The sequence below is a fragment of the Protopterus annectens genome, chromosome 1.part0, assembly GCF_019279795.1.
Source record: "Protopterus annectens isolate FY-2018-M chromosome 1.part0, PAN1.0, whole genome shotgun sequence".
Lineage (NCBI taxonomy): Eukaryota > Metazoa > Chordata > Ceratodontiformes > Protopteridae > Protopterus > Protopterus annectens.
The window spans coordinates 542,170,861-542,195,090 of record NC_056725.1 but is presented as its reverse complement, the minus strand read 5'-3'; the positions used below and the strand labels follow the sequence as shown (position 1 = coordinate 542,195,090).

The following is a 24,230-nucleotide window of genomic DNA, read 5'->3' as shown; positions in this document are numbered from 1 at the left end:
TATCCTTGGTTCTGTCCAGGTAAAAACGAAGTTGTCTGTGTACATGCAAGGAATGCAAGATCCTTTTCCCCCTTATTTTGTGGATTAGTGAAAAAAGTTGGCAGGTGAATAGTTTGATTTAAAGCCACTTTGGAAACCACTTTAGGCATGAAAGTAGGATTGGTCCTTAAAGACACCCTATCTTGGTAAAAAAATAATGTAAGGTTCCACAGCCATGAGTGCTTGTAACTCCGAGACTCTCCTGGCTGAAGTCAAAGCCAGTAGGATAGCTGTCGTCCATGATAAATACTTAATATCAGATGTGGCAGTAGGCTCAAAAGGAGGCAGAGTGAGTTTTTCCAGAACATAATTGAGGTCCCAGGCAGGTATGGGTGGTGTCCTAGGGGGCCTTAAATTCTTTGCTCCTCATAGATATTGTTTCAAAAGTGGATGCGAAAAGAGTGGAGGGTCTGTATTGTAATGTGCAGAGATAGCTGAGGCATGAATTTTTATGAAGGAGAAGGATAAACCCTTATGTAGCATGTCTGTTAGGTAAAGCAAAATCAGAGGGATATTAGGAATGAGAGGATCCGAATCCTGAGCATGCATCCAGGTGCAAAATCTCTTCCATTTGCCTGCATAAGATTTCCTAGTGCTAGGCAGTCTGGCTTCTAAGATAACATCCACGACCTTTTTGGGAAGGGGAGGATTAATCATAGATCCTGAATTCGCCAGGCTGCCAGGCTGAGAGTTTTGACATGAGTGTGCAGAACCTGGCCCTGGTGTTGGGACAATAGACTGGGAATCTGAGGCAAAATCCAAGGTGGTTCCTGAGATAGATTCTTCAGTGTTGAGTACCAGAATTGACGAGGCCAATTTGGGCCAGTAGAATCATCATCTTGGGCTTGTCCTGCTTGATCTTTAATAACATTCGTGGTAGAAGAGGTAGTGGTGGAAAGGCATACCCCCCTTGAGGTTTTTCCAACTGAATGATAGTGCATCCACTTTCCATGCTATCTTGTGAAAAGTCCTTGTGCAAAAAATCTGTAACTGGTGGTTGAGGAGGGATTCAAATAGATCAATGTCCGGGCAGCCCCAGGCTTCTGTAATCGTCTTGAATATGTTGGGTGTCTAGCATCCACTCGTGTGGGTCTGACAGGTTCCTGCTCAGGCTGTCTGTCAAAGTATTTTGTTTCCCTGGCAGGAACTGAGCTTGTAGATCCACTTTGCAAGCTAGTGCTGTGTTCCATAGAGTCATGGCTAGTCTGCAAAGGGGGTAGGAATGTGAGCCCCCCTGCTTGTTTATGTACCACATAACTGTGGTCCTGTCTGTTCGTATCAGTAGCTGTCCTGGTTGTAGTAGATCCCTGAAAGCCAAGAGGGCATTCTGAATAGCTAACATCTCTTTTAAATTGATATGTAGGTGCTTCTGATTCTCTGTCCAAAAACCTTGCAGACCCTTTCCCTGCAAGTGGGCTCCCCATGCGTAATCCGAGGCGTCCGTGGTTAACACTTGGCTGGCTGGAGGTAGACTGAAGGCTTTGCCTTTGTTGTGAAGACATGCCATGGACCACCAATGGAATTCCGTTTGTATGCAAGGCAAGACAGCAATCTGTGTGTCTAGACTGTGGCAATGCTGGGACCATACACCTTTTAGGTACCATTGTATTTTTCTCATATGTAGTCTTGCATTTGGTATGAGAAGGATGCAGGAGGCCATGTAATCACAGCCTGCAGGAATTTCCTTGCAGTTAGCTAAGTTATAAAAGCCAAGGTTTTGAAAGTGGAAGCCAGCTGTAGTTGTTTTTCGGATGTCAGGAATGTCATCTGGGTTGTTGTGTTTAAAAGAGCACCCAGAAAAGTAATCTGTTGTGTGGGGGTCAAATTTGACTTTTTTATGTTTACAGTGAATCCCAGGTACTTGAGAAGATTCTGAACAAATTGCAGGTGCTGGAGTAAAACATCCTTGCTGTCTGCTTGAATAAGGCAGTCATCCAGATAAGGGTAAATTTGAATACCCTAGAGTCTACAATAATCTACTACTGGTGCCAGGCACTTGGTGAAGACCCTGGGCGCAGTAGACACGCCAAAGGGCAGCACAGAGAAATGGTAATGTTTCGAGCTGGCCTTGAACCGGAGGTATTTTCTGCACTCCTGTCTGATAGGGATGTGAAGGTAAGCCTCCTTTAAATCCAATTGTCACCATCCATGCATTTTTGCTCAATATTGGCAGGAGCTGCTGCACAGTAAGCATTTTGAACTTTGGTATCCCCAGGAAAGTATTTAAGACTGACAGATCCAGGATGGGTCTCCATGAGTTTTGCTTTCTGGGAACTAGAAAGAGCCTTGAGTAAAAGCCCTGCCCAGTCTCTGATTGTGGAACCAGTTCTATGGCCCTCATAGCCATGAGGGATCCCACCTGGTTTAAATGCCTCGGACCATTGGTGTTTTGGTAGGTCTGGCCATCTGTTTGGTCTTGGCAAGGTATGAAAGTGGAATTTGTAACCTCTTGAAACTACATCCAGAACCCACTTGTCTTGGGTTATGCAAGCCCACTTTTGTTGAAAAAGAGAAAGTTTTCCTCCTAGAGGGGCATCCAGGAGAGAAGTTCCTGGAGCCATGCAGGGGGAGTCAGTGAGCCTGTTTTCTAAATGATTGAGGTCTGTCCTCTCCACCCCTGGAGGTGGAAGCACTCCATTGTCTAGGTCTGTAAGAGGTCTGTGTTTGAGGCCTCCCTCTGGTGCGCCTATATCTACCCCTCTGAGACCTGTCCGAGCTGGGAAAAGACCAATTTTTTGTTGGCCAATTTCTGCTAAATCTAGGGGGCTGAACTTGTACGAAATCCTTAACCGTTTGCATGGATTTCGCCTTATCCTCCATTTTCTTTATCACCTCTTCAGCCTTAGGCCCAAACAAAACATTATGCTGAACAGGAGCATCCAGTAACTTTGCACTCACTTGATCAGGTAAGTTTTGTTCCTTTAACCAAGCATGTCTTCTAATGACTGTGCCAGAGGCAGCCGCCCTGCAAGAAGCCTCCAAGGCATCAAAACCACAGTGCAAACCATGCTTCCCAACTTGTTCAGTAGTATGCATCAAATCATGTAATTCCTTATTATCTGCACATGCAAAAATGGTACCTAACTTTTGTTTCATAACAGACAGTAGAAATTGCTGATATTTTAGCATATGAAATTGGTAATTTAAAGCCCTAATCGATAAAGTAGCAGAAGTATACACTTTTTTGCCCCATCTCTCCAAAGCTCTGGAATCCTTATCTGTCGGAATAGGATTTTTAGCAGAGGCAGCCTTAACCCCCTTAGGACCCTGAGAAATGGTTTCTGGATCAGCAGTAGGATTTTTGTAAAGGAATTGGTGGGAGTCAGGGACCCTTTAATATCTGTCGGGCTTAGCAGGAGCTGGAGGAAAGGAGTCGGGAGTTAAATTAGCCTCAGAAAAAGCATCATCCACAATATCCAAAATAGGAGGAATAGCCAGGGGTCTATGTTGGGGAAGAAGAAGGAAATCCCTGAGCCTTCTCTTCGATTCAGAATACTCCTGTCTCTCCCAGTGAAAATGTTCCCTCATGTCATGTAAAGTTTCCCCAAAAGAAAAATCCTCAGGGGGAGAAGCTGATGGAATAGATTCCTCAGCATCAGAATCCTCATAAGGAGGGAAAGAATATTCCTGTTCAGAGGAAGACACTGAAGAAATAGATGCCTGATCAGAAGATTCATAATCCAACTCTTGCCTTGGCCTTTTGTCTGGAGGGGGATGTGAACCCCTAATCATGGTTAGCAAGTCCTCCGCCATTTTAAGTAACTGTTTCTGTGATTTGGGAACTGGATCAGAAGAGGCCTGGGCTGGTGTCTTAGATTTAGAATGTGTCTTTGTCCTGGGTTTTGCCTTTATCAGAAGCTGTGTAGGCCTGAAAACCCCCTCAGAAGCCGGTACCTGCACAGTGGCTCCGGACCCATCCGAGGGAGCATTGTCCGAAGGTCCTGCAACTGGAGTGCTCAAAGGCCTAGTTGGCTCCTCGTGGGAGTCCGTTTCGGCTATCGGTTCTGAAATGGCCGACGACAGGGGCTGCGAAAGCGCCTCACTGACGACGGCCGAACCTGAAGCTGGCTCTGGTTGTGTAACGTCGTCTGATTTGGACCTCGGTGGCCTGTCCTTATCCTTGCATCGTTTGTGAACTCCGGTAGTCGGAAGCGTGTCCGACGACATTTTATAATTAAATCGCCTACCAAAGTAGTGAAAAGCAAAATCGTACCTCCGCTTAATCGTACGTTGGTTAAATCTAGCACAAAACCGACAACTAGCTACGTCGTGGTTAGGGCCTAAACAAGGAATATAGTAAGAATGGAAATTCTTATAGGCCTCCTACTTACACATTTCCACTTTTATTTCAACTTCTGCATTTTAATAGGTCATCTGCCTGTTTACTCAGCACTTCAGTAGTTTTTCAATACTTTGCAACTTGGTACATTACTTGCATATTCTGCTTGCTTTTTCTTACAAGTTAATGTCCATCCATTGCACAGTAGATGCAGTCTGGTCTCTTAGGTTATTCCCAACCACAACATTATTTTCTTCTTTTACAGCTGAATTTCTCATAGAATTTCTGATCTATGTAAACTACAGGTAGATCTGAAACAGGATTGTGACAACCCAGTAGTAGGTTTTCAAGTCATAAACCAAATATTCCAAAAATATAATTTAATGCCTTTGCTTTTATCAATTTTGTTTATTTATTCCTACACTGGAAGATCTGCATTTATTGTGTTAACCAATCAGCCACCATACTCCAGGTTTTCATTTGTTGTCCCTGCTCCATTTTTTCTTGTGGGTAGCATTTTTACCTCATCTGCTTGCTTATCTTTCTCCCTGATGTAGTACAATGGCCAATTTTTAGTGGGATAATTCCTGCCATAACTGGGAATGTGCAAGTGAAAGAGCTACCTAACCAAATAAATGGTTTTCCCCTTCTCTTCCAGTCTCCTTATTACTTCCTGGCCTGGAGGTTGAAAGAGTGGACCTTTATCTATTGCAGCGTTTATGGATCTGCACTTGAACATCCGCTAGCAAGGGCTGAATCCTCAGTCAAGCATGCCTGTGAATGAAGGGCCCTAGGCAGCCACCCAGATGCTTAGATCCATAGCACCACAGACACTTTTGACAGCACTTCTACAAATGCAGGGGTGCCAGAATAATAAGATGCTAAATGATAACAATATGCAAGATAAAAAAAAAAAAAACAGCATCCATGCTTGAGATGATAAAACTGGAACAAACTTATCCTGAATACCTGAAAAGCAAGTATATTGCATACATTGTATGTATAGAGTTACTCACAGCAAGGAGCTGGGAATCGTGCATCAATGACATAACACATCTTAAGGCATGATCGAGTCAAAAAGAAAGGTGGAGGTGTTGCCATTCTCTTTTCTAACCAGCTCACCCTTCACCCTCTCTCAATCATTTCCTCAGATTTTCACCCAGCTGAAATTCTCACAGCCAGCTGTCAAACACTCATAACTGATTTATCACTGTTTCTGCATTTTCTGTGTGTTTCTATCAAAAAAACAAAACAAAAAAATAATCCTTGTCTTCCCGCCTCTCCTCGACTAGTTTAGACCAGTTTACAGGCATTGCGGTATTCTGGGCTGTGGTGTAGTTCCTGTGTTGTCCATTACCTTACTTGGATAGAGTGAAGTTTCTTTGCTCACCAGTGGGAGTGGGGAGCCTTGAGCAGCCTACCTGTCCCTGTAGGAAGTGACCTCAGCACAAGAAGCTGTAGTAATTGGTTGTTTTGGACCATTTCTAGCTCTTTTGTAGTTCACTGTTTAAAATCCGCCTCTGGGCGTTTCTTCTGGCTATACTGCTCAGACAAGCTCCCCGTGGTCCTGCAGAGTGGTCATAGCTACAGGGAACTCAGAAAAGCGACTACTTTCTGGATTTAAGTATCTTTGCTTTTTTTCACTTGGAATAGCTTCTGTAGCTTACCCTGAGAACTAGCTTGAACTGTTTTTAACTGTTTGCTGCATTATTTTAAAGTCTGCACTTAAAGTTACATTTTAGTCGAATTTGATCGAAAGTTTGTTTGTTTGTTTAATTTAACTGTTGAGGCTGCCCACTAAAGTGTGCTAGCCTGTGTGATTGATTTATCACTGTTTCTGCATTTTCTGTGTGTTTCTATCAGAAAAACCAAAAAAACAAAAAAAATAATCCTTGTTTTCCCACCTCTCCTCGACTAGTTTAGACCAGTTTACAGGCATTGCTGTATTCTGGGCTGTGGTGTAGTTCCTGTGTTGTCCATTACCTTACTTGGATAGAAGGAAGTTTCTTTGCTCACCAGTGGGAGTGGGGAGCCTTGAGCAGCCTACCTGTCCCTGTAGGAAGTGACCTCAGTACAAGAAGCTGTAGTAATTGGTTGTTTTGGACCATTTCTAGCTCTTTTGTAGTTCACTGTTTAAAATCCGCATTTGCACGGCTTTGCACGGCTTTGCTTGGTTGTGCGCATAGCGCAGCGCCGGTTAAACTTCTTCTGGCTCCGCCAGGTCTACTCTTCAAATTTTCCCTTAAGGAAGCTCTACTCTTAGTATAATCAGACTACTCACTATATTATAAGCCTAGCACTTGTTCTCAATACTTCTCTACTAAGTAAGCACTCTCGTACTAAGTAAAGCACTACATCTACTTACCACCCCTGTGAATATCCACTTCCCTTAAAGGTACAGCACTCCCTTATACTGTTCTAGCATGTCGAGTGGTAGATTACTGGCGTCCTCTCCAGTTCAGCTGGTCAATCTGGGTATCTTGAGACAATGCTACAATTGTCTCATGTACACAGACAACCCTCTCCTCCTCCCAACAAACACAAATACATGTGAGAGATGCAACTATATAGCCAAACTGGAGGCTGAACTCTCTCAACTCAGGGCTGGCATGACCAGACAGGAGGAGATGGTAACCACACACACAACAATCCCAGTCCCCCATAGACCTACCACAACTGCAAACCAAACACATAAAAACACAAAGACATACTCGGAGGCTCTAATAAAAAACTTACCAAAACAACAGAGGCTCCCAAAGCAGACATCCAAAAATCCACCACCTCAAAACAAAACACATGCAACGCATACTTCAATAAATCAGTGTGTCAACCAATCACAGCCCTTAAGGCCAAACACCATGCCTGATACACTAGTAATAGGTGACTCTATAGTCAGACACACTGATGTCCCACTGACCAGGCTGAACAAGGAGAGGGTGACTGTGAGCTGTCTATCAGGAGCTAGGATCCGCCACATAACACACGCACTCAAGTCACTCCAAAGCAAGTACAAATATGACTCCGTCATTGTCCATGCTGGTGTGAATGACCTGAGACGTACCTCCCTGGACTACATGAAAAGAGACAGAGGAGCTCTCCGATTATGTAGCCCAGGCTGGTATGACCCTGACCATGAGCAGCATCTTGCCCTCACCAAGAATGATACCACAATACAAAGACAAGATGATCAGCTTTAATAATTAGCTCAAGTACTGGTGTCATTCTAAGGGGATCCAATGTCTGTCTGCCTGGGATGACATGTTGGACAAGCCATGCTGCTTCGCAAGGGATGGCTTCACCTGTCACCACTGGGCTTCCGGATATTGGCTAAGTCTCTTGCCACCCCCATAGTGCCTTTTTTAGGCAAGGCTCAAAAGACAAACCCACCTCCTTAGAAAAGAAAAATGGAAAAAAACTAAGGGTAATGCTGCTCAACGCTAGAAGTCTAAATCTCAAGATGCAGGCACTTGATGCACTCCTCAGCATGGAGAACATCGTCTGTGCAGTAACTGAAACCTGGTTCAAGGCTCCTGAGAGCACCCCAGCGCTACCAGGCTATACCTCGTATCATGCTTTTCGGCCCCAAAACCCGGGCTGAACCACAAAGGGAGGGGGAGTGTCCATATTCAAGGACACCCACACCTCCAGGTTAGTAGCAACACATGAAGCATCAGAGACCATACAGGTGCAACTAACCATAGGCAAAACTGCTATACAATGGGTAGCATGTTACAGACCACCCTCCCAATCTCAAGAACCCCACTCAGCCTTCCTGAAGACATTGGAGGATATGAATGCATCACAAAATACCATCATACTGGGAGACTTCAACTACCCAAACATAGATTGGGTACATTATTCTAACCCTAATACCCTAGCCCAAAGGTTCCTGGAATTCATAAATTCAAATGCACTGGAACAACTAGTCACCTCTCCCACTAGGGGAGATAATATACTAGACCTGATCATCACAAGCATGGGGACAAAATGCTCCACACCGGAAGTATGCCCCTCACTAGTGAGATCTGACCACAAACTAATCACCCTGGATATACATATCCCACCTCCACCCCAGCACAAAAGACCACAGTGAAAAACTTCTCAAAAGCAGACTTCACTCTTCTTAAGACTGAGATGGTATCCTTTAAGCCCACTGTGCCAGTGGATACCACATCCCACAATGCCGAATCCTTCACAAATGCTTTCTATGGACATCTCCAAGAATGCATGGATCATGCAATCCCAAATAAATCCAAGTCCCTCTCCACCAAAGGCAAGCGTCCTGTCTGGTGGACCTCAGCCATTAACAAATTGTATAACAAAAGAAGGAAGCTACTGCACGTCAGAGCAAAATCCCATGAAGGGAAGACATCTCTGATCAACATTAGCAGAAAACTCCGTTCTCTCATAAAAACATCCAAGGCCAACTTTGAGAGAAAAATCGCTAAGGACACTAAAGATAACCACAAAGCCTTCTTCAGCTATGTTAGAAACCTGGGCAGAAACCCTCAGATATGCTCAGAGTTGGTTCACAACAACAAAAAATATACTGAACCCACAGATATTGCCAACATTCTGGCTGACAGGTTCAGTGCAAATTTCTCCCCTCCCTCACCCCCAAAAGAAGAAATACTTATCCCAGCTGAATGTAATCTCCCTGTCATCTCAGATGTCCAAGTGAGAACCGCCCTAAACAAAGCTAAAAACACAGCATCAATGGGACCTGACGGTATCCCGGGTTGCGTGTTACGTGAACTCCAAGAGGAGCTAAACCCACACATAAAAATGCTATTTAACCTTAGCCTTACTTCGGGATATGTACCTGAACACTGGCGTACAGCAACAGTGGTCCCACTCCCACAAAGGGGGTGCCTCTACAGACCCTGGAAACTACCGCCCCATAAGCTTAACCAGCCTGGTCTGCAAAGCTATGGAAAGAATCATTATGGAACTCATAAACAGAGACATAGGGGACCTACAGACACTTGACCCCACCCAGTTCGGCTTTGTAAAGGGCAGATCCTGCCTTTTGAACCTGGTTGACTTTTTCGAAACAGTCACTAGAGCCATTGATGAGGGCAAAGCAGTCCATACAGCCTACCTGGACTTGGCTAAGGCCTTCGATACAATACCCCACTCAGGCATCATAGATAAGCTCAACAGCTTAAACGTAAACCCTTATGTCACTAGATGGGTTGCAAACTGGCTAAAGGACAGAACCCATAAAGTTAAAATCGCTGGAGCAATGTCAGACTCAAAGCCAGTCACAAGTGGTGTCCCACAGGGATCTGTCCTGGGACCCCTCTTGTTCGGCATTTATTTCTCAGATGTTAAAGCAAACATGGGAGGGCTGTGGCTGACAAAGTTCGCAGATGACTGCAAACTAGGCACCATAGTCGATACACCAGCGGACACATACATCCTACAAAAAGGCCTCACAGAAACGGACAACTGGTGCCGGAGTCACGGCCTTAAACTAAATGTCAAAAAATGTATAGTCATCCCCTTTGGAAAAAACAAAGTACCCACAAATTATCACATAGACAGCAACCCACTGAGTACAGAAAAAGTAATCAGAGACCTAGGGACCCAAGTCGACAGCGACCTCTCATTTGACACCCACGTTGCCAAAGTGGTTAGAAAAACATTCTACCTCGCACACCTCATCATGAAGGGATTCACATCCAGATCCAAGGATGTCATTGTACCCCTATACTCCTCCCTCATCAGACCCATGATTGAGTACAATGCCCCATTTGGTATGTACCTCACCCGGCATTTGCAACAGCTGGAGAGACCACAAAAGTACCTCACCAAGAGGATCAAGGGTCTCCAACATATGTCTTATTCTGCCAGACTAAAGAAACTTCAGCTCTATTCAGTAGCATACTGCCTGCTCAGAGGTGATCTCTGCCTGACGTACAAGGCCATGTCCAATCAGGATCTGATGGACATGCTCCATCTCAAAAAAATCCAAATCCATCAGGACCACGAGAGCTAAAGACTTAAACCTCGGCACGAGTATGATTAGGACATGCTGGAGGGATAGATTCATAACCCAGAGGCTTCACATGCTTTGGAACAAGATCCCAGTTCGTATTAGGCAGAGCCCCTCACTGACTCTCTTCAAGAGAAATCTTGATGAGTGGATGGGAGATCGTAAGTTTACCCCTGGGGTCACATCTGTGTCACTGCTAGACAGGGGCACAGTAAACTAATTCTATTATATAAGGGGACCTTTATTGTGTCACTACTAGACAGAGGCACAGTATTCTAAATTTATTCTGTACCATTTCATGGGGTGGCAAAAGCCACATCACTATGGCTAGGCTTACAAATGCCCCAGGGCAGATAGCCTAGTACTATACTATGAAACTAAGAAAATAGCTATTGCTTCCATTTAAATTCTCCCTGGAAACAACATCCCTATCTTAGAACACTTTCTCTCTTGGATCTCTGAAAACATCACCTATGAAACTGTGGTCTTGGGAGATGTAAAACATTGACTGGAATGCTGTAACCAATGACAGCCCAAACTCCTCCATTAACCTCTTTGGCTTCTCCCAGCTGATCTCAAACCCAACCCGACTAAAGAAACACAGCAACTCTAGCTCCACCCTAGACTGGGTGTTCACCTCCAATCCCAATTTGTACCATAACCCCTCCACTCTACCCGATACACTTAGTGATCACCATCCCACCTACACAAACCCCCAAGAACACAAAGACTGCCGCAAACTCTCAAACTTCAATCCTAATACTTTCAGCAGCCTGCTCTCTTCAATTAATTGCTCCTTCCTCTACAATATCACCCTAGAGAATGTTGTCCTAGTGTTTAACATCATCTTCCTAGACACACTCAACTCCCTGGCCCCCATCAGGAAACCAAGGATCAAAACATCCAAGTGCCCCCTGGCGCTCTCAAGCCACCCGGATCCTTATGAGTAAGGCAGAGTGCATGGAAAAAATGGAAATCCAAATCCACTACTGATCTTCATACCTACAGACACCTCTGCAATTTAACCGAAAAAGGTCACGTTGACAAACAAAACTTTTTTCGTAAATCACTTCATAATCCACACTCCAACCACCCACAATTCTGGCAATCTGTTAAATTTTTGTATCCTGGGTGCCCATATTCCCCTAATCCCTGCCCAAACAGCTCTCCCTCAGATACTGTTACGCTTCTAAATTCCTTCTTCGACGACTCTATCCGCAACCTTACAAAAAATGAAAATATCACCAACCCCACACAACCTATTTCTACCAGTTCTCCTATTTTTTCTCTTAAACCTGTCCCCACATCCTACATCAAATCCCTTCTGTCCAAACTTAAAACATGCTCTCCATCAGTTGACAACTTACATACTTAATTCCTAAAAATGGCTAATTTTATCGCTTTCCCTATCTCTATATTAATCAACAGATCTATCAAGGAAAACTCTGTGCCTGACATCTGGAAAAAATTCTATGTTATACCTTTGCACAAAGATGGTAATGCAACTGACCCCTCTAATTTCCAATCCATTTTCATCCTCTCTCTCCTAACATTAAGAAAATGTATCCACAAACAGCTCCTTGATCACCTTCGCCAAGAAAATCTCCTTACCTCCAACACAACATGATTTTCGCCCAAAGCACAGCACTGCTCTTGCATCCTTCGCCCACAGCACTGCTCTTGCATCCTTCACAAATACTATTGCCAAATCTCAAAACAATAAATTAAATTAGTTTCCTGCCTGTTTCTCGATCTATCCAAAGCCTTTGAAACTGTTTCTCATAGATTACTACTATCCAAACTTGCTTCACTTAACCTAACTCTGCAATATCTTGTTCTCAAATAATTTCCAGGCTGTGAAACAGCAATCTAACTTCTCTTCCTTTCTAACAGTGCAAACTGGGGTGCCACAAGGCTCCATCCTTGGTCCCCTACTTTTTAAAAATCTTTATTAATGACCTCGACTCTTCTTGTCCACTCTCTACAGTTATTCAATATGCTGATTATTCCATAATCACCTCCTGCTCTGACAATATCACACACCTTCATACCCTCACCCAAGAATCCCTCCACTCTGTCGAAAGATGGCTTACTTCCCACCAATTACTACCAAACCCTAAGAAAAATAAACTTCTCTTATTTCTCCCTAGTACTCTTCAGCATCACAAAACTTCCTTTTCTGTCTCCTCCTTGAACAATACTATCGTCTCTACTCAACACCACACTAAACTCCTAGGTTTCATTATAGATGACCATGTAAAATTCCATCTCCACACTCAGCAATGCATTAAAAAGACCCATCAAAAACAAGGCCTGCTATACAATCAGTGCCTCACAAATGCTTCCAGACTCTGCCTTGGACAAGCCTTTCTAAATACCACACTGCCCTATGCAACCCCTTTACTCACACACTTCCAATCTATTCTCAGTAAACTAGAACTTACCTATAATAAAATTGCAGGATTTGCCACCAACCTACTTTACCGCACTCATTGCTGTATCACCCTAAGAAATCTTCAGTGGCTAGAATTTCATCACCAAATCCTAGCATCCCAGCTTCTCGTGGCTCATTCAGTTTTACATCTACCATCTTCCTGTCCCTCTCTTGTCACTCTCATTCAGCCCTATATAAACAGAACCTATTATAAGTTTATAAGCCCAATAAAAATATTGGCAAATTACTTTATACCTTTTCCATAGTAAATGCTTGGAATAAATTACCTCTTAATGTGAGATACATCACTAACTCTAACACCTTTAAAACAGCAATAAAAGATTACCTACGTAAATCATGATCATGTCTCTGTCATGCCCTAACGTAAGCTATCTTCCTCTACTAATAGAATGTTGTTTTCTCAGCTGCTACCATAGTAGTCCTTTCACTGATTTCCTACCTGGGTTTTTTCCACCAGCATTTACACCAAATACTTATTTTCTCTGCTTCTCTCTTACTCTTTACTAGCTTGAGTTCATAAAAAAAAAACAAAATGCTTCATTTTCACTCTTAGAAATGCTGCTAACGTCGATGCACCTTACTGTAACAGGCAATGTCTAAAGTGCAAATGCTGTTGTCCCTTAAAACCACAAAAAAGGGGGGGTCTGATATGTTTCTACAAATATAACATTCTGTAGTGCACATTTTTCCCATATGTACCACACAAAGTACTGCTCTTACCTATTATTAGCAAGGTTTTCTAAGCACCCTTCGATAAATCTCATTCTTATCTGTCTGTCAGTAAACCAGCAGACTAAGGAACACAGAAGTTTCTCAGCCTCATTTATTAAGCCCTCTGAAAGGTGAACCTGAAAAAACAAAGGGGAAAAATAATTAGCAAACAAACTGCATAGAATATCCCTGTTTGATGCTTCATCCAGATTTTACTTCTTATTAGCATTTAAGCCTAAAATTTTCACCTTCTTAAAGTACGATTGAGTGGCAGCCTTTGAAGCAGGTTTTGCTCTTTTATGACAGCTGAAAATTCCTGCAAGTGATAACTAACCTGTACTACAAACAACCGAAAGCATCTATAACAGGATTCTAAAATTCAGGTTAAAGTCATGATATCCAAAGGGTAACATGCTGAATTGGTTTCAGTTGAACAGGTTAAGGCAGCAACTGATAAGGAAAGTGTACATTTTCCATGCAATCTACTACACTGTCATCCTGGTGCACAGCCAAGATGTTCAGTATACTTCTTGCTTTAGTTCTAGACAAAAAACAAACAGCAAATGAGGATTTCTTCCAATCAAATCATTGCATTTCAACAGATATGGCTTTTCTTCTATAAGAAGGCAGTGCATCATCTAGTGTCTGCCTACAATGCAGGCCAACTCTCAGCTCTTAGTATACAACCAAGTCTGACCCCATCACTCTATGATGACATACATGAAACTATTGTCAACAGCCATTTGTATATGTGCCTGTCTGCACTGGTGACTGAAAAGGGATAAAGCCCTGACTATGGTCCAAGAGACAAGTTTTATTAACAGCCTGGGTGTCTGACTGCTACTATGTGTTGGACAGGCATACCTATCTTGAGAGAAAGAAACAAGAAGACATCACAGATCACTTCTCAAGCCCTGGTGGAAGTCAAGGCTGAGAGAGGCCCTGGACTGATCGGGAATGTGCAACCAGGAAAGGAGAGGCTGCCCTAGGGTCCAGGGCGGGCATGTCCTCAAAGGGTATACTTCACTGCCAGCATATCTTACAAAGAATATTTCAATATACTGGGGGCCAGGATAAAGCCAGGCAAGAAGCAAGAATGATGGTGCTGCAAGCACTGCACTGCCTTACCTCTAGGACACGGCCCTTCATTCTCATTCCCACACCACTGGCAGACCCTAATCCAGGGGATAGCGAAGGCATGAATTATTCTTCCCTCCCTGACATTAGTCCCAAAACTGGGGTGGTGGTTGTTGGGGGTGAAGCAAGGTCATCATCAAGCAGCTGAGGTTCACAACTGTAGCCCAAGGGAGGGACTTGTATATGATCCTAAATTGCACTTCACCTACAATCTCAAATGAACAGTTTCAAAAATTGAGAGTCTATCCGTTTTTAAGAAAAAAGAAAACAAAAACAACTCACAGCATCGTCATCTTGGACTAGATCCCACAGTAAAGTATTACCCTTCTTGCAAACATTATCAAGATTAACATCTGTAACAGCACTGTTGTACTGGTGCTTATGAACTGCTGGACCTAAAAAATAAAATTCAAAACATTAGACAGTGAGATACGCCAAATAATAATATGCACTAATTATACAACTGACTACAACTGGGCAATTTATAAATTATTACAACTCAGAGAAAGTCAGAATGTAACGTGGTTAAAAGACTTCATAAATAATGCCAAGTCTACTGCCTGCTAAAAGATAGCATACATCACTAAACTCATCTCAACCTTGACAGTGATTCTCCACTACATTTGTTCTGCAAATATATAAAATCTCTTGAAAATAGCTAGTAAAGGGAAAATAAACCATAAAGGCTAGTTACACTCACAACTGTAAATAACAAGATATAGTTTCACTCTATCAACTGAGCTATAAAAAAGACCATTCCCCAATGGGATCTGTGGTGAATATATCCAACTTCACCTCTCAAAAATTTTTTGGGGAAGTTCTCAGGCTTGTACTTGGGGATAGACACTCATCTATAATGCATGTCATGCTGTCACATAATACTTACTTTCAAGTGTGCTCATGATACACACCCCTGTCAGTTATGGATGATCACCTGCAAACCAAGAAATATAATTCAGACTGGCACCTCAATGCAAATTAACACAAGTATATACCTGGCAGACTTACAGGGAATACAGCAGTCCAGGCTTGAAGGCTAAACTAACTGTCATACAGAGAAATGGAGGATGAGACAGTACTGTTGGCCCCCTGCATAGATTAAAGGACACTAAGAATTCATCTGTGATAACATCATGGACCTTACTAATGGATCTGATTAAAAGGTGAGAATCCTAAGCGGTAAAGCAACCTGGTAGAAAGGTCCAAAGAAAAACACCAACACAAGCAAGAAGGCTGAATACCCAAAATTGACACCCAAATAGAAAGCCATGTCAGTGGACCTAAAAGGTTACCTGAGAAGATAACTGACACAAAATGGCCATCACTATCAAATCTGAAAAATGGCAGAACTAGAAGCAATGAAGGGAGCCAACTCCTATGAAAAGTAGACCACATGACAGCCTGGGCAAGTATGCCGAACACCCACTTGCAAACAGAAATTAGTCTCTCACCCTTCACTGGACACAGCAATTATAAACAGTTACTGGTACCAGGACATTGGGAAGAGAATAACTATCAGTATAATCCTAAACCAGCTACCCCTTCGGAAGAACCAACATTTCCAATGCTAGGAGACAATTTCACCCATGGGAGTGACGCACACTTTCTTCTCTAGATCCGTGCTCCCAGCACAGAATTGAGAGAGAAGAGAATCTCCAAGGAGAAAAGGAAATACAGATGCACTGCCCCAAAGCAAGAAAATGAATAACATGCCCACACTTCAGAAAAATCAGGATGCTAGAAAGAAGCAGACCCAGGGAAAAAAGGGACTAACAACCTCAACAAAAATCCCAACAACAAGGCAGAAGGGCCAAATAGGGGACAGGCATGCATAATCAACACAAAGCTGAAGAAGGTCTACCATAAATAGATTAAATAATCCCTTGCCAGGGGGTGAACTTCTAATACTGCTTCTCATAAAAGGAACTAAAAGCAGTAGTTCCATCCTCCAAGAAGAGATAAAATGCAGCAGCAACTGAAACACCACAAAGCCAAACGAGACAAGATGCTACAATGCACTACTAGAACGTGCTGGAGAACATACTCACACTTAAATGGAAGCAAAAGCTCTCCAAAAGCTCAAAAGTCTTCTTGCAGGGCACAAATTGATATGGAAGAATTCAGGGAGAAGAACACTAGCTAAAAGGCGAAACACTGCCAAACAACCCTTCTTAAAGTGGAGGGGAATCCTACAGCAACCAAGAAACAAGAATAATCCACATCTTCACTTCGCACCAATGGAACTTAGGTAATTAAACGATGCTCCAGCAGACAGCAAGCAACATGGAACTGTCATGAACAGAAACCTACAAAGGAGGTAAAGAGCAAAACAAAAAAGTAAGACATTGTTGTAATCTTTTCTAAGCAGCAGTATGGGTATGCCTCCAAAGAGGCACTCTCAACAGGGACCCAGTCATGGACCAATCTCAAGAGATAAGGGGATATACATCACCAGAGAAGAGAGACAGGGGATGATCCAGAAGGGTGGCTAAAATTCTCATTAATAACTGTTGCCATACATCCAAGGTTGGAAGACAAAGGATCCCAGGGAGAGGAAAGGCAACTTGGAGAGATATGGGAACACAAACCTCTACTACAGCAGCCCCCCCCCCCCAAAAAAAAAACTAAAAAAACAGCTATGTAATGTACCTCCCCCCCCAAGGGAAGGAGGAGAGGCATCAATTACAAAACAAAGGGATTCATCGCTGGAGTACAAAAGGATATAGCCCTTTGCCCCACACAGTTCAGACTCAATCAGAGGCTCTGGCACAGGAACAGTCAAGCTGGAGGGACTGAGAGGCACAGCTTTTTGCCAACATGTCTGCTGGGGGGGGGGGGGGTTGGTAGCTCTGTCTCCATTTCCATGATGATCTAGGGGGTAGATGAAGGTTTAGGCTTGACAAGCACTGCCATGGTTTTGGAGGAATATAAGCATGGCAACTCAAGCAAGGATACTGGTAACTTTGCCAGGGCAAGTATGGGAGCATATAAATTTCGCGGAGGGGGGACAGAGTGGTAAGCTGCCTAAAAAGAGAAAATCCATGAGGAAAGGAACCTAGAAGGGGTCTGCAGCCAGAAGTGACTCACCTAAAGGACAATCACAGTGGGTTTTTTTTTTTTTTTTTGGGGGGGGGGGGACGACCCCAACTCCAGGAATCCTAGGCAGGAATATTTAATACCTCTACCTCCAGAATGGATAGAAAAAAGTTCACTCTGAGACTTCCAGTATGGCAGCACCTTGCGAATCGAGTTAGTGTACAAAGCCCCCTGTGTAACTGGAAAAAAAAAGGCAGAAAGGAAATGTGCCAGAAATGAGAAAGATTATGATACAGAAAACAACAATCCCATTGAATGTCTACCAAACCAAAGAAGAAGAGAGAGCCTGGGAAGGTGATATCAAGTAACAAAATCTTGACAGCCAGAACTGATGGAGACCCAGATGTTCCAGTCATGCTATGGACAATCTGGCGCAAGAAAAAAAAAAGATAAACCATAATGATAATTTGCTGACTAAGGAGAAAAATTTGGAAGAAATGTAGCAGGGTTTGAATGAGCATGTAGATATACTACAATCTCTGCTGCAGGACAATAACGAGATAAAAGAAAAGAAAGATGCGACAGAGCCAAGATTGGACTGTGGTGAACTGAAGCTAACAGACTAGGAACATGAAGTTGGAAGAAAGAATATATAGAGTGTGGATGCCTGAGAAATTTGAGAAACGGGACTATAAAATGGCAGTTCAAGACTTAATGTCACAATGGACAAGTGCAACAGGACAGGAAATGAAAACTGGGCAGGAACGCACAAAACTGTGGAAACCAGAAATACAGACAACGAGAAGGGCAAGAGTGATCCTCATAAGGCTGCTAATGTAGGAATAGAAGGAAATATTGGGAAAGATCTGGACCACAGGAAAGAAATCAATGATCTGAGACCTAAAAGTATTTACACATCAGGATGTTTCATATGAAAAGAGAAGGCAGAGAAGTGCTTACTCTCTGGTGAAAAGAGCCTGTAAAGAAAGGGATAAAAGATGGAAAATGCTGATTCCTGCCACTATCAGAATTTTTATGCATGGGAAGACTTCCCATCTTTTACCAGTCCAAAGGAAGAGATAGCTACGATCCAAAAGTCAGCAAACCACAAACTGGGTGCAATGGAGGAGGGAGAACAAAGTTGCCATAAAAAAAGAGAAAGGCTTGAAGTAGGATAATAACAGGGGAATATAGAGAGCATATTTTCCACTTTTTAAAAGACAAAGACAGAGTGGATATAATCAAAGAGCCCCAGGGCAGAAATGGAGATACTAAACAAATGACAAGCTTCTGTCAAAGGGAAGAGAGTTCGGAGGCACAGGATGCCTCAGGGACCATCAATAATAATTCAGACAGCAAAATGGATTAATGCTAAAAAATGTATTCACATGGAACAAAGTAGGTTCAGAGGTTCATAATTGTTTACTACGCGAATGACCACAATGGCCTTTTTTAGCCTAGCCATGCATCCCAAATCTCTGACAAGTTCTGGTACCCTTGATAAGTGTAAGCAGGTGCCAGGGAGATGAGCCATTTACAGCCTGCCTTTGTCCATTAGAGACATAGGTGCCAAATCAGGATGAATTTCTTGTGCTTCCTGTTCTTCATCCAATTGTCCAAGCTACACTTGAATTGGGCTAAGGAGGAACTCAGCTTCACATGGATGGGGAGCCTGTTCCAGAGAAGGGGTAGTCTCTGTGATACATACCAGTCTCTCCAGCCGGTCATATGTATATCACAGGCAAGGTTTAAGACTTTAAAACAGGTAATTCTGGTATTGTTTGTTTTGAGGATATGTAGGTACTCCATCAGAGTGGGTTCTGATAATGCCTTGTATACCAGGCACAGATCTCCCTTAAACAGCCTGTACAAGACAGAATACAGGGGATAATGCCTTGAGATGGTCTGCTTAGACACGTTACTTGCATCCTGTATTCTTCTTAGAGAGGAACCTCTGTGGACGTTCCAATTGTTGGAATAAACATACCAAAGAGGGGCACTGTACTCAATGATAGGTCTGATGAATTCTGAATACAGTGGAATAATGACTTCCTTGGACCTAGATGCCACACCTCGTTTATAAGTTGTACAACACAGAATGATTTCCTCACTACTGTAGACCCATGGTGAAACATTAGATTATTCTCTGTATGTGTCCCTGTGTCCCCAACTACTGGGTCAACTCTAAGGGGTGTGTTGTCAATATGATAGTTACCATCAGTGGACAACTTCACGAGGGATACTATTATGAATTTCTTGGCATTTAGTTTTAGACCATGGCTCCGACACCAGATGTATGTCAGTTTCAGCCCTTCCTGGGGAACATTTGTGTTGATTCAATGACAGCCCCTAATTTGCAATCACATGCAAATTTAGCCAGCCAGAGGCCAATAACACTGGTCTTAACTTCAGAGAAGTACATGCCAAAAAGTTGTGGTCCCAGGACCAATCCCTGAAGGACTCCACTTGTGACTGGCCTCTTTGTAGAGGTGGATATCCCAATTCTAACTTCACTGGTCCTGTTCGCGAGCCACCTGGCTATCCACCAGGTGACAATAAGGGTCTGTACCTAACATCTTGAGTTTTTCAGCACTGCCTGAGTGGGGGTATTGTGTCAAATGCCTTGGCCAGGTCAAGACAGGCAGTCTGAATCATTTTGCCCTCATCCATTGCTTTGGTGACATTCTCACAGAATTCAACCAGGTTGAGTAAGCATGACCTGTTCTTGTCGAAACCAAACTGTGTTGGGTCCAGTGTCTGGAGGTTTCCTATGTCATTATTGGTCACTTCCATAATTCTTTCCATGGCTTTATATATGACACTAGTGAGATTTATGAGTCAGTAGTTTCCAGGGTCCGCAGATGGCCCACCTTTGTGCAGACGAATGACTGCTGCTGTTCTCTTTTCATTACAAAGAAAGTTTGCAGGCTACATTTAAATAGCAATTCCAGATGGCCTGATAGGGTATATTTTGTGCTACATAAAAAGGCATCCTGGGATATTGTCTGGGCACACTGATGAAGTCTACTTCGTCTCAGAGTGAGCATTAAGGATTAAGGACCTTTTCCTTAGTGATAGCAGGGGGAGTAATATTTGATGGTATTTCCTGACGGAAGGTTAGGGGGAGAAAGGTTTACAAGGTGGAGCTGAATTTGTTGGCCAGCAGGTTTATATCTTCTTTTTTTTTTTTTTTAATTTCTCCAAGTCTTTTGGGTTTCTAACACCATGACAGGAATGGACCCCATTCCTAACTCAAAGTATGATTAAAGTTCCTGAAATTAATATTGTTTCAATCTTTGATGTTAGCCATAAGTGCTCTTCGCAGCACCCGCAATGTCCCTAGTACTGACTCCTTCAGCAATTCATAAGGAATTACATGCATCAGTAATGTATCCAAGTACAATTGTAAATTCTTTTTTTTTTATAAGACCTGCTGCTCTTACCACTACTGGAATTGTCTGGGTGCCCTTCCACATTGCTCGTGTTTCTGCCTGCAAATCCTGGAATTTTATGACTGTCTCACTGCACGCAAGACACTGTAGTCACTGGGTGAAGTAAGTTTAGTGATCAATGCTACTTTTGTCTTCTTTTCAAGGACTACATCATCTGATTTTCTTGCATCCATTTTTTTAAACTGTTGGTAATGGGTTATCCCATGTGATACAAACAATCACTTTCTATAAGGCTTTGCGGCTCATGTTTCCAACGTTTTTCAGGTACTTCAATATTATGTCTGCACAATTCCAAGTGCAACAGTCTGGCCACATCATTACGCCTTTCAGTATACAGTCTTTCTGCCGTTAGTATATCACAACCAGCAAAAAGATGTGCGACTGCTTCTAATTCTGTTTTACAAAACCTACATTTGTCTGGTTCATTTGATAACCATCCTTCTTGTTTTCCTGTCCAACTGATCCAATACATTTTGGGGCCATTCAATTACTCCAAAACTGTAAGTTAGGACAGGAAGAGCAAACTGGTTTACAGCTTGGACTTTGTTCTTAGATATCAGTGCTGTTTTCAGTATAAATTTTAGTCTTCTAAAATATTCCTTTACTAAGTTTTATTTGCATTTGTTCATGTTTTACTGTTGATCTTTCAATTCCCAAACATTTATACACTTCCTCTTGCTCAAGTTCTTTTATATCACATTCCTGAGACTGATATTTTCTTGGTGCTGCAGCTTTTCTGCTTTAAAGGTTGCTCTTGCATATTTATCAAGACCAAATGACATTTTTATATCTGAAAAAAGTTTTGACCACCTACAGTTGTGCTTTCAGTTCCTCATCTGATGAGCTATACAGTTAAATTTTCCACAAAAAGACAATGATAATTCTTTACACTTTGTTGCCTTCTGGGAGCAAAATTGTAGCCATGACCTAATCTGTTAAGTAGACAGCTTAATGAGTTAAGGGCAATACAAAACAGCAGCTGTGACAGTCACCTTGGAATATCCCCCTTTGAATTTTTACCCCTGGAATAATAATTCGTCCTCTACCATGCCTTAATGGCAAAGTGGTTTGTCACTGTGTCATGGCCGTTGTAATATAATCGATCAGTGTAGGGTGTTATCTTTTACATTTTTAAGCACTCTTATCCATGAATTTGGGATAATGTCAAATGATTTTGTTTTTGTAGTCTATCCATGCCATACTTAGATTCTTCCCATTTTCACAGTTCTCCATTATGACTAACAAATGATTCTTTATTATGTATGACTTCTTTCTTTTACCCTTTTGTTCCATTGCCATGTTTGAGCTTTCTTCTAAATGACTATATATTCTGTCAGCATCAATTCCAATGTATAGTTTACATGCTGTCAGAAGGTAATTTATTGATCTTTAGTATTTAACAGAGATTGCAGGTTTGTTCTTTAGTAGAGTTGTTTTTTCCTGTTGTTTACCAGGTTTGTGTCTGTTCGGGTGTGCATACAAATAGTTCTTACCCATGGCTAAATCATTATGTAAAGATGTTAATACTTTCAGACAGAATTAGGGACTATATCTGGGATTTTTTTTATTGCTCTTAATATGTCTGCCCATCTCTATTAAATCAAGCAACTCTTCTATCTACTGGCTCAGTACAGGTGACTCCATTAACAATGAGCTCTGTACACAGCTGTGAATTACCTTTAAGGTTGCGGACATAGCTAAAGAATGCCTTGTGGTTGGTACATGGCCTGGGAGGCCAAATTTACCTCGTTTGGCTTTGGTAGACTATTTATCCTCTGAGCTGTTTTAGTTTGATGAAAGTTCTTTTATCCTGTTGGGTGCTACACCGCCTAATTTCTGTCATGATTTTCTTCCTTCTGTTGTACAACCTACTGATGATGCGATTCCACCAGGGTGGCTTGTTTTTTGAGTTAGCTCTGTACTTCTTCCTGGTGGGTACAACTGTCTCTATGCAGCTGTTAACATGCTTGTATAGAGTTTCTGTGAATATTTCCTCGTAGGCAGCAGTGTTCTCAGAGCTTATGGGTGCTTGAAATTGTATCAGGTTATCACTTAACAGTAGGATGTTAGTCTTGGAGTAGTTCCTGAATATTCCACAGTTAGCTGGGGGTTCCAGGTTTTATTTTTTACTTCAAATGATACCATTTTATGGTCTGACCTTACCAGGGAAGACATTACAGTGGGTGGGGTGGGGGTGGCACTCTTCCACATCAGAGAAGACCAGATTTAGTACGGTTGCACCCCTGGTTGGTGTATTGACAATCTGGTCCAGGGAGTTTGCGTTTACAAAATCCAGGAATCTCTGTGCCTGTATGGTTGTTGACCTCTAGGATTCCCAGTAAATACTGGAGTAATTAAATTCACCCATGAATAACATACTAGGTTGGATGGTGAATGTTTCTAATAAGTGCAAATACATGTTATGGGTTTCCTGGGTCATAAAGGGCAACCTATAGCTTGAAAGGCAGTGGTACTGAATTTTGCCTATGGTGATTTGAACATAGAGAAGCTCAAGTGCACTGTCCTGTTTGACCAGCCTTGAGGTATATTAAATTTATTTTTGATAAAAATTGAGACAAATCCACCTTTAGTCTCAGTTTGTGTAGTAACTGGTCTAAATGTATGGAAGGCATTATAACCTTGCACTGTCAGTGTGCTCTCTCTGGCTTTAAACCATGTGTCAGTGACTGCACAGACGTCAGCATTCTCTAGGGTAAAGATAGCTTCTAGGGAGTAAAGTTTTTTGTTTAGATGCCTTGCACTGAGCAGTAACACCTTTAGATTTTCTTGTTTTTGATTTGCTATGCTGGAAGTACTTTCAGTTTGGCAATGCCTAAAAAAGGCACTGTGAGGAAGGATAACATTTTAGATAATACTCAAAAGCCTAAAGGAGAGAGGTACAGACCATCCCTGGCAAAGCAGCATGATCTGTTGAACATCTTCCTTGCCGACAAATACTGCGCCACCTTAGAATAACACCAGACACTAAGCCAATTATAATCTTTTGCTCATATTGTGGCATCATCCCTGGAGTGGGTGCTGCTCAATGCTAGGCTCACACCAGCCTATATTCTGAGAGCTCCATGTTATTTCTCTTTCTATAGTATAGGGAGGTACGTCTCA

General features: G+C 42.5%; 1 protein-coding gene across 1 annotated transcript in view; it reads right to left on the bottom strand.

The window, feature by feature from the left end:
- The window catches only part of USP34 (ubiquitin specific peptidase 34), a gene marked incomplete in the record, with an annotated part of 5,849,982 nt that overhangs the window by 3,805,246 nt on the left and 2,020,506 nt on the right, over positions 1 to 24,230 (bottom strand). The window contains 2 exon segments of the mRNA XM_044061224.1: positions 13,492 to 13,619; positions 14,902 to 15,014. Coding sequence (XP_043917159.1) covers positions 13,492 to 13,619; positions 14,902 to 15,014 — 241 coding nt within the window.